This window comes from Nyctereutes procyonoides, unplaced genomic scaffold (genome assembly GCF_905146905.1).
Source record: "Nyctereutes procyonoides isolate TBG_1078 unplaced genomic scaffold, NYPRO_anot_genome, whole genome shotgun sequence".
Lineage (NCBI taxonomy): Eukaryota > Metazoa > Chordata > Mammalia > Carnivora > Canidae > Nyctereutes > Nyctereutes procyonoides.
In genome coordinates, this window is record NW_026575142.1 from 31,955,418 (window position 1) to 31,965,564 (window position 10,147).

The following is a 10,147-nucleotide window of genomic DNA, read 5'->3' on the forward strand; positions in this document are numbered from 1 at the left end:
GTCTATTTTCCTATGGATTATCTTACTGATCTGAGGAAGCCCTTTTTCCTCACATGTATAGAATTCTTTGATTTGTAATAAATGTTCACTCTCAGTTTGCTGTTGGCCTTTTTTAAATGCTATGTTTTAAATTAATATACAGTGAAGTTGACTGGGGGGTGCTGTTCTATGAAACGTAATACATATAATCAGCACCAAAGCCAAAATACAAAACAGTTCCATCATCCTCATACGGTCTGTAGTCACACCCTCCCAAACCCTAATTTCTGGCAACCAACCAGTCTGTTCTCTGTCACTGTTCTATCTTTCCTAGAATGTCACATAAGTGGAATCATGCAGTGTGCAGCCTTTTGAGACTGCCTTCCTTTACTCAGCATTAGCTGCATGGACCATTTTATCTGTTCACAACTACACTGTTTTAATGCTAACAGTCAATCCAATTGCCAAGGGCCTACAGCCCTTCCCAGCAGCAGGACAATAACAAAGCAGCATACATTTCTTTTCTGGACCTGCAGAGAAGAGGAAAGGGCTCACAGAATTCACAGGATTCTGTAGAAACCCTTCCTAAAGAAAAACCAAGTGCAATTCGTCACTGTCCATACCAAGACTACAGATGGTAAGAAAATAAGCCTGATTGACTCACATGAACACCACTAACCCAAAGTACCCTAGACCTAGAATCTATTCTTCACTTCAACTAATGTCTTCATTAAAGCTTTCTCTGTCAGTATAACCACTAAAAGGTACTAATATATGACAAAGCCCAAATAGAGTAATGCTTACAAAATACAAGATTTGCTCTACAGATTTCTCCACACTCCTCACCAACCAGACAAGAGTAGACATGTGGCTAATTAAAATAGTTGGTAATCTAAAAGTCAAGTATATTATCACAAACGAAGTTCTTTATTTCCACAGTACATCTGGCATGAGACCAAATATTACAGAGTCACACTGAAAAAAACCCCAGAAGCTACACCCTTTCTCCAGCTCAACAATCTATGGCTCATGCTTGGAAAGTCTGCACACACTTGCTCTCCCGCCCCGGTCATATCACCTTTCCCAAGAAGACAGGTGGCTAATAATTTGTTTTGAGGGGCTTCCTCACATGGAAAGGAACAAAAACAGAGGATATTAAAGTAACAACTATTCAGTTAGCAAACCAAACGTCCCCATGAGTGAATGAGAAATAAAAATGAGTACTTAACACACTTGCCAACCATTGAACAGGAGAGCAAGAATTTCCCATAAACAAGAAGGTCTGCAAGCAAGGCTCAATGAGGTCAAAAAATTGGGAGACAACAGTAGAAATTCTAGCCAGAGGCCTCCTTTTCCTCTTAATAAATTGGCAAAGGTGGAGTGAAATCAGGGCCCTGCAGGGGCTGGGCTGAGTGTGGAGGCAAAGGTCCCAAGAGCAAAAGCCTCCACTATAGGCAAGCGGGGCCCAGACATAGTGGGGAGAGGGCAGATAGGAAGGCGGCAGCAAACCAATGCTGCATAGGCCTGGTCTCAGTCTCTAGCTTCTTTTCCTGTTTAGCCCTTTCCCCTCAGTTAAGAGGTACTGCGACAGGAATCCCGAGGGTGGCTCCAGCTGAATAACGCATCAGCCAGAAATCCTAAGTGCCAGGGTCACTGAGCAGACTCTGCATCCATGCTCATTTCCTTGCACGCCACTCTGCTAAACAGCTCATCAGCAGAATCTGCAGCAGGACGAGAGAGAGAACTCTGTCTAGCTATCCAATCCCTCCTACCTCTCTCCAACTGTGGGCCCATCCAGATCACTGCCTGCAATTAGCTTCAACGGGGCTGAGAAGCAAAGAGAAGATATAAGAGACCACATTCTTCATCCACAAGGCAAATAACACAGTCACCCCTGGTAGCTCACCCAAGTCCACTCAGCTCAACACTTGGGGGAGGAAGGAGTGAGAAAGGACATCAGAGCAAGCCACCACCTTCCACCAGAATGCAATGGGATTCTCCCCCAAATCCATTTCTTCATGGACCAGGAAGCAGCTACTGTTCCTGCCAGTGGCACTACTCAAATCTGTCAAGACAATGCACTTAAGGGGCAGCCCGGGTGGCTCAGCGGTTTAGCGCCACCTTCAGTCGAGGGCGTGATCCTGGAGACCCGGGATCAAGACCCACGTCGGGCTCCCTGCATGGAGCCTGCTTCTCCCTCTGCCTGTGTCTCTGCCTCTCTCTCTTTCTGTGTGTATTCTCATGAATAAATAAATAAAATCTTTAAAAAAAAAAAAAAAAGACAATGCACTTAAGGAAATAAAACCAATTCATTATAAAATTGAGGAAGAATGAAGGGGGTTGTTAGGACTGCTTTGTATAGTAAACTCATCCCTACCAACAGAAGTGATTTTTATTTAGGCAGTGAAGTGTGGCTATTGATTAAGAATTTGACTTTTCTCTGGAAATATGCCATGAATAGGAGATGAAATTTTATTTTCTCAGTAGAGGAATCAAGTAAATAAACTTACAGATCTCAGATACAGCTGATTTACATTATGACAGCTTCAAATACATCAACTTTCAGTTAGAAACAAATCCCAAATTTATCATAACATTTAAAAGGTCTAGAAAGACCAACCTAAACACTTATTTTTAATATACATTTGAGAAACATATTTAAACCACAGGCTTCGTTTTGAACAGAACCACTTGTGTCTCTTAATCTTGGTTAATCGTTTAAATCATTAAATGGCTTCATTTAAATCTTCATTTGAATCTCAGATAGTTAAACTGCAAAGGGAAAAATACAATATCCCTCATCAATAAGTCAATTTACAAGGTCTCAATGAAAAGTTTCTTTCATTGTGATTGTTTTACTGCTCTTTGATTTCTTGAAAGTCACTTACAGGATCATTTTTATCTCTTTCTTCTGAAACTGAGCCTCACTGCCACAGAAAAAAGAGAAACTGACATTCACTCTCAAATTACATTTTTTTCAATTCCCTTTTTCAAAATATTGAGGGTAACAAGGACCAAATTCATAAAACAGTAATTATTACTGGTGCTCACAAAGACTAAAGCTGCCAGATTTCTAAACACACAGATGTAGCATGGAAAACTCACAGGCCAGCTTTGGGCCTCCACTTAGGTTTTGTCAGAAGCATATATACCAAGAAAAGCTTCCCTCAGTGCCCCATGAGGAAATCATCATATCCAAACACAAAAAGACATGCACACTGCTCTGTCACTAAGTAACAGACTCAATTTTCTTCACATATTCCACAGGAAGAAAGTCTATAGCCAGGAGCCCAGAATAAGATCTAATAATGAAAGAAACCCAACACAATGGGCCATGATGCTTCAGAATAACCACAAACCTTTATCCTCTGCACATTCATCTAATGCCAACCTAAAACATGCCAGGCAGGTTAAAAATAATGCATTTATGTAAGTAACCACCACCACCACCACCACCACCCCACACACACACTCTTGCAAGGTTAAATAGAGAGCTCTGAAAGAATGATTTACTGCCATAAGAATAGAACCCCAAAATAGATTGGCAATAAAAGTGATTGGTCCCAGTGGGGTTGAGAACTAATGTAAGCAAAGTCCTGGCCATGAGAGGCCTCCAGGAAGAGTTCAGGGGTTGGGGGTGGGGGAGGGGTGGACTTCCTGACCCTGACCCCACCTCTGCCAGAGTTCCACTCTGAGCAAGGCACCCAACCTCCTTAGAAGCCTGATTCTTTTGTAAAATAAAAAAGTAAAAAATAAAAAAAAAACTGAACTGGCTCATATCTGTGATTCTCCACCCCCTTCTTTTTTCCTGTTAAAATCTGCTTTATCTTTTCTGGAGCTGAGGTCTGTACAAAGGGGAAAAGTAAAGCTGGAACTTCGCAAACACTCACAGAAAAATCTTAGCTCCCCTTTAAAACGCCATCACCATGTATTTCTCTTCAATCCACTTTGACACTAATTGACCTGCCTGCTGGAGCCAGGTTTGTAACAGGGAGAATCAGGACTGTCAAAAATGGACAGGTAGTTTTCTGTACCAAGGACCTGAGTGGGGAATGGAATGACAACACACCAGCTAAGTCCTTGGGTGAGGTGGATGCTGGGTGCTACCAAGCCGAGGGAAAGGGGGATCACTGCTCTGGAGCCATGAACCACCCAAAGAAAAGTGGAGAATAACCATTAGTTGCTGGGGGCTCAGGGGAAGCCACAGAATCTGAGCCGTTTCCCCACTGACCCTTCTCCAAATGCAAGTCCTAACCCCAGCACCCAACTCAACTTTGGCAGGTGGCAGGGCCCCTGCTTGAGCACTTCCAGTAATGGAAAAATCACATGGCAGCCCATTCTATTCCTGAACTGCTCTAATTGTTTAAAAAGCCCTATTAGGCTGAAGACTTTCTCTTTCTTTCATCCAACCACGGGTACCAGTTTTCAATCCAGGACTACAAAGTTAAAATTTAATGCAGGACTAAGAAGGAATAAAAAGAAGGAAAGAAAATAAGGTAGCCAAGCAAACAGTTCCAGGGTTGAGAAATGAAAGGCAACCAACAGAAATGCTTTATCTAGGGCACCTTGATAATCTTGTACCAGGCTCTTTTTGAAAAATGTTCATACCCTAATCTGTCCAATTTGCACAATGAGAATCTTTTTTTTTTTTTCTGTGTTTCTACGCCTTAGAAAAGAATAGCAGATTTTACTGATGGACTTGGCCTCTCCATTCAGCCATCCATACTCAATCAAAGTCAGGTGGAGGCTCCTCCCCCGCCTGAGCCACTCTACCAGGTGAGAACCCTACCCACACTCCTGCTTCGTCTGTCCAGTCCAAACCCCCCACCCAACCCCCACAAAACCAACTGAATGGTTCCCCCCTCTACCCTATGCTAGACATCACTGTCCTAGATGCTGCAGCCAAGATCTAGGTCAGGGATTCAGAGCTGCCCAAAGGAGGGAAACAGTTTAAAAAGACGTTCCAGACTACCCTTGGGATGGGACAGGGCAACTGCTACTACTTAAAATCTGTTCTGGCTCCTGATTCCAAATGAAACAACTAAAAGTATGGTTCATCAAATCATTTTAGGGGGTGAAAGAAAGGAACAAACCAGTTTCCTGAGAGCACTGCCTGGTTTTGCCCAAGACTGAGCCTGACCAAGAGCTGGGGCGTGGAAGCAAGCACAGGCATAGGCGTTAGGCATGGCCACCAACACACTTACCTCCTCAGATAAATCCTGGTTAGGGCTACAGTGACAGGGAGCAAGTTTTCTGTGGGCCTCCAGTCCAACCGGATGTCTTTTGGGCTCTTCTGAGCCAAAGAAGTAAGTTCTCTACTGTTCATAATAAAGATGTAAGAAAGTCCGGTCTCAGAAGCACCAAAAATTCCATCTCCAGGGCACAGGAGGCTTTCTAACAAGAGAGAAGCTGAATTCTGCACAGAATCTATTATTCTGTGACAGGTGGTAGAGACCGAGAAAAGACGGGCTAGACTAGCCTCAGGGCGTGAAGGGAAGACGTCCCAGTCCTGCTCTTAAGAGGTAAGACGATACACCCCACCCCTCTCCCCCCAAAAACGCTTTCATTTCAAGGAGTTCATGTTTTCCGAAACCTTTGCTTTCTGCAAGGACCTCACGCAGAGAGGGAGCACTGGGAAGTCTATTAACCCCCAGTGGCACTGTATTGTCATTCCCAGCCACATCCAATCTGTTAAAGTGACTCAAAAATATCCCCGCTTGGCAAAGATCAAGGAAGCCGAGGGGAGACGATACTCAAGCAGGCATCTCCCGGCGCTGCTAACTCGTGCGTGTGACCACCGGCCCCGGCAGCAAGCGGCTCCTAGTGACCCAGGTCACCGGGTCTGAGAGGCCCCGGGCGCACGCGAGCCCCAGCCCGCCCCCCGCGCCGCCGCGAGCGCCCAGCACACGCCCTCCGCTCGCCCGCCGGGCCCGCCGTCCCCCGCCCGCCCGCCTCCGCCCGCCTCCGCCCGCCTCCGCCCGCCTCCGCCCCGCAGCGCCGCGGCTGCGTCCTCCCGCCCGGGCCCCGCATCCGCCGCCGCCGCCGCCGCCGCCGCCGCCGCCGCCCGCACGCGCGAGCCGAGCCGAGCCGAGCCGGCTGGGCGGGGGGCGGGGGGGGCTGGCGCGGGCGCCGGCCGCGGGGGCCCCGGGACGCCCCGTCCCGCCCCGCACGCCGCCTCCCCGCCGCCCTGGGCCGCCCAGGCCGTGCCCCGCGGGGGCTCGCCGCGCGCAGTCCGCGGGGGCCGCCCCCGGAGACAATGGCTCCCGCGCCTCCCGGCCCGCCGCGCTCCACCTCCCCCGGGCGGCGGCCGCCAGGGCTGCGCCGGTCCGCAGAAGCCAGCAGAGGCCGGGAGGGGCGGGCGGGACTCCGGGGTCGGGCAGGGGCCTCCGGGCAGGGGCCTCCGCCCTCGCCGTCCCCGCAGCCCTTCCCTGGCCCTCCCGCGACCGAGACAAAGAGTCGGCGCCCCACCCCGCAGCGCGGCGGCCGCGGGGGGCCGGGGCCGGGGCCGGGGGCCGGGGGCCGGGGGCGGGCTCGCGGGCCCCGGGCGCCGGGCGGCGCGAGGCGGCGGGTCCCGGCCGAGGCCCCGCCGGGGTCGCCGCGGACGGGCGGGCGCCGGCGCCGCGGTTGCACTCACCGGAGCGGAAGAAGGCCGCTATGTCGGCCAGGTCCTTGGCCGCCTCCTCGGCCCCCTCGCCCGCGCCGCCCCCGCAGCCCGAGCCCGCCGCGCTGGCCGCGGTGGCGGGGCCGGACGACGCGGCGGGGGCGGCGGCGCCACCGCTGCTGCCGCTCATGGCTGCGGCGGCGCCCACGGCCGCGCCCGGCTCGGGCCCCGCGCCCCTAGCGCCGCGTGCCGCCCGCTCCGCGCAGGGCCTGGCGGCGCCGAGCGCCCAGCTGCCCGCGCCCGGCGCGCGGACGCAGAGCTCCGGGGCGGCCGCGGGCGGCGGCGGCGGCGGCGGCGGAGGCTCGGCCGGGGGAGCGCGCCCGCATAGACCGGGACCCCGCCCGGGAGCCGCGAGCCGGCCGCGGGGCGGGGACGCGGAGCCACGGCCTCGGCGGCGCGGGCCGGAGCGCGGGACGGAGCGCGGGACGCGCAGTCGCGAGGGCGGGGGCCCGTGGCCGGCAGGAGCTCCGGGATCACGGGCGCCGGCGGCAGCCGCGAGCCTCCATCTTGATTTCCAACCGGGAAGGAAGGAGGGGGCGGGGGGAAATCACGGCCGAGGGAACCCGGGTGAAAGGAAAAGGGAGAGCGGGGAAAGGAGACGAAGGAGAAAAAATAAAAAAAGAGGGGCTTCGGGAATTTCCGGCGAACATCGTCAGGGCCCGAGCGTGGGCTCGGCGTGGGGCGGGGCCTGGCGGGGGGCGGGGCCTGGCGGGGGCGGGGCCTGGCGGGGGCGGGGCCGCGCAGGGAACCGGGGCGCTCCGAGCGGTCCGCCGCGGCGGCTGCAGGCCCTGCGGGAGCTGGAGCGCGCGCAGCCGCCGGGGCGAGTCCTTCCCGCGGCGAGACCGCCCTCCCCGCCCGGACCTGCGTGTTACCGGCCCCGCCCGCGGGACCGCGTGCCTCGGCTCGGGCCGCACCGGCGGATAGAGCGGGCTCCGTAGGAGTCGTGGAGGGAACCCAGGGCTCGTGCACAGCCCGGGGGCGAGCGCGGCGAGCCTGCAGCTCCTGGGGACGTCTCTCGTCTCTCTCGTCTGCGAAATGAGACTCCAGACTCACAGCGCCTCTGTCCCTAACCCGCCAAGACGCTGAGAACGGGGAAGGCGCTGCTGGTTGCCGGGAAAACCGAAGGAAATGGGCAATGGGTGGCACCCGGCCTTATGGAAGTTCTGTGTCAAGTGCAAAACGTTTCTGTCGTGGCTGCAAGAGGAGTGAACGGAAGGGATGGGCGTGAGGGGTTAAAGGAGCCAATGCTCGGGAAAACAGGAGAGACAGAAACAAGACTGATTAAACCGTCGTAGTGGTAACCGGAAAGAAACCATTAAATAAATGAAGGGTGGATGGGGGAGACCAGGTTTATCACGGTGGGAAATGAACAAGAAGAGGACCCTAGAATGAGCCCTGGGGCCCTGGGTTAGGCTTGCAGACACCGGTGTGAACCCACGATGAGCTGGATACAAGCAGACGTGGGTGGAGAAAAAGCGTTACAGATAGGCGTATGCACGTGGGTTGGGACACATAAATGTATTTCCTTGCTGTGCCCACTTAGTAGACTTAGGAATAACGCTCCAGGATCCAGGAGTACGCCCGGCGCTGAGACTGTGTGTCTAACACCATTCTCCAGTAGACGGGGGTCTCCTAGGGGAAGTAGACTGCAGCAGGAATATACAAGACGTGCCTGGAGCATCTTGTTGTGCCAGAAGGTAAGGAAGTGGTCAGAAAAAAATTGTTTTAATCAAAAATAACAAAGAGTCTGGCAAAGGGACAAAGGAGCCAATTGAAAAAGCTCCCAATGGCCAAAGCTGGAAAAATTTGAGCAACAAATGAAACAATACTTGATTATAACCCAAAGTGATAAGATAAATATCCATGAGTCCCTACTGTCACAAATGAATGATTAAGTAAGGAAATAAATGGAGAAGACAACTCTCCTGTGAAGAATTTCAAACCATTTATGTATATACTCCACCCTCAAAGAAATTAGTAATAGAACTCTCCTGTCCTTACCTATGGGCTCCAAAGAGTGACTTCCTTCCCAAGAGTAAAACGTGGAAGGGGGGGAGACTAACTGTACAATGGAGAAACCTGACAAACACTAATTTAGCCAGTGATCAAGGTTAACATCAATAATAAGAAACCGGGAGACGCCCCAGGTGGCTCAGCAGTTGTGCCTCTGATTTGGCTCAGGTCGTCATCCTGGAGTCCCTGGCTCGAGTCCCACATCAGGCTTCTTGTGAGGAGCCTGCTTCTCCCTCTGTCTATGTCTCTGCCTCTCTCTGTGTCTCTCATGAATAAATAAATAAATAAAATCTTAAAATATATATATATATATTAAGAAACCATGTGGATGGTAGTATGTATTACCCTTGATATGCTGTGAAGAAAATGGCTCTTTTACCTCTGTGGTCTAACTTTCAAGAATACATAATCCAAGTCTAGTCATGAGAAAAACACCAAAGAAATCCAATTTTTTTAAAGATTTTATTTTTTTTATTTTTATTTTTTTGTTTATTTATGATAGTCACACAGAGAAAGAGAGAGAGAGGCAGAGACACAGGCAGAGGGAGAAGCAGGCTCCATGCAGGGAGCCCGACACGGGACTCAATCCCGGGTCTCCAGGATCACACCCCGAGCTGAAGGCAGGCGCTAAACCGCTGAGCCACCCAGGGATCCCCAACAAATCCGAATTAAGGAACATTCTACAAACTGGCCGACAAGTACTTGCCCAAACTGTCAAGGTCATCAAAAATAAGAGAAAAACCATCACAGTAAAGAGGAGCCCAAGGAAACATGACAACTAACTGTAATATAATATTCATGATGGGATCCTGGAGCTGAAAAAGAAAGAAAGAAAGAAAAGAAAGAAAGAAAGAAAAAAAGAAAGAAAGAAAGAAAGAAAGAAAGAAAGAAAGAAAGAAAGAAAGAAAGAAAGAAAGAAAGAAAATTAGGTAAAAAATAAGAAAATTTGAATAGCAAATAATATATGAACTTTAGGTAATAATAACAAGTCAATACTGATTTATTAATATAGGAAAACTCAGTGTTGGGTATAGGGGAACTCTACTATACTTACAACTTTTCCATAAATTTAAATCTACTTTAAAGTAAAAGCTCATTTCTCAAAAATTTAATTATCTGTACAGTATCTCAAAAAGAAAAAATGCAATAGGTCCAAATTTCACAGGCCATCATGTCAGGTGTGATGACAATGTTTCTTTCTTTTCCACATTTTTCTGTGGGGTAATTTCTGTCTCCATCTACTACTCCTCATGGCAGAAGCTTAATCTTACTTCAAGTAAAACTCAGATCTCTGGAAATATTCCCTGTCAGTTGAGTGCTTTCTCCCGAAGGCCATAGCCAAGCACCCAGAGGTCTTGGTGCTAGCACAGGGTGGAGATAGGGAGGTTGCACCTGGTCCTTGGTCATCATGGGTTCATACTGGCACCAGGGCAGAAGCATGTCCCATTTCTGTCCCTCTCTTTGACACTCGTGCCCAGATTGCTGGCCATTGCT

At 50.7% G+C, this 10,147-nt stretch overlaps 1 protein-coding gene across 3 annotated transcripts in view; it reads right to left on the reverse strand.

The window, feature by feature from the left end:
• Positions 1-6,770, reverse strand: part of TRIO (trio Rho guanine nucleotide exchange factor) — a 360,632-nt gene extending 353,862 nt beyond the window's left edge. For 2 of the 3 annotated variants that reach the window (XM_055308020.1, XM_055308024.1), the window contains exon 1: positions 6,614-6,688. Coding sequence is in view for 1 of the 3 variants with exons in the window: in XM_055308019.1 (XP_055163994.1) it covers positions 6,614-6,770 (157 nt within the window). In the remaining 2 variants the exon portion in view is untranslated. Of the gene's footprint in view, positions 1-6,613 lie in introns of all 3 variants that reach the window. The other variant, XM_055308019.1, reaches the window with a different exon arrangement.
• Positions 6,771-10,147: the final 3,377 nt, after the last annotated feature.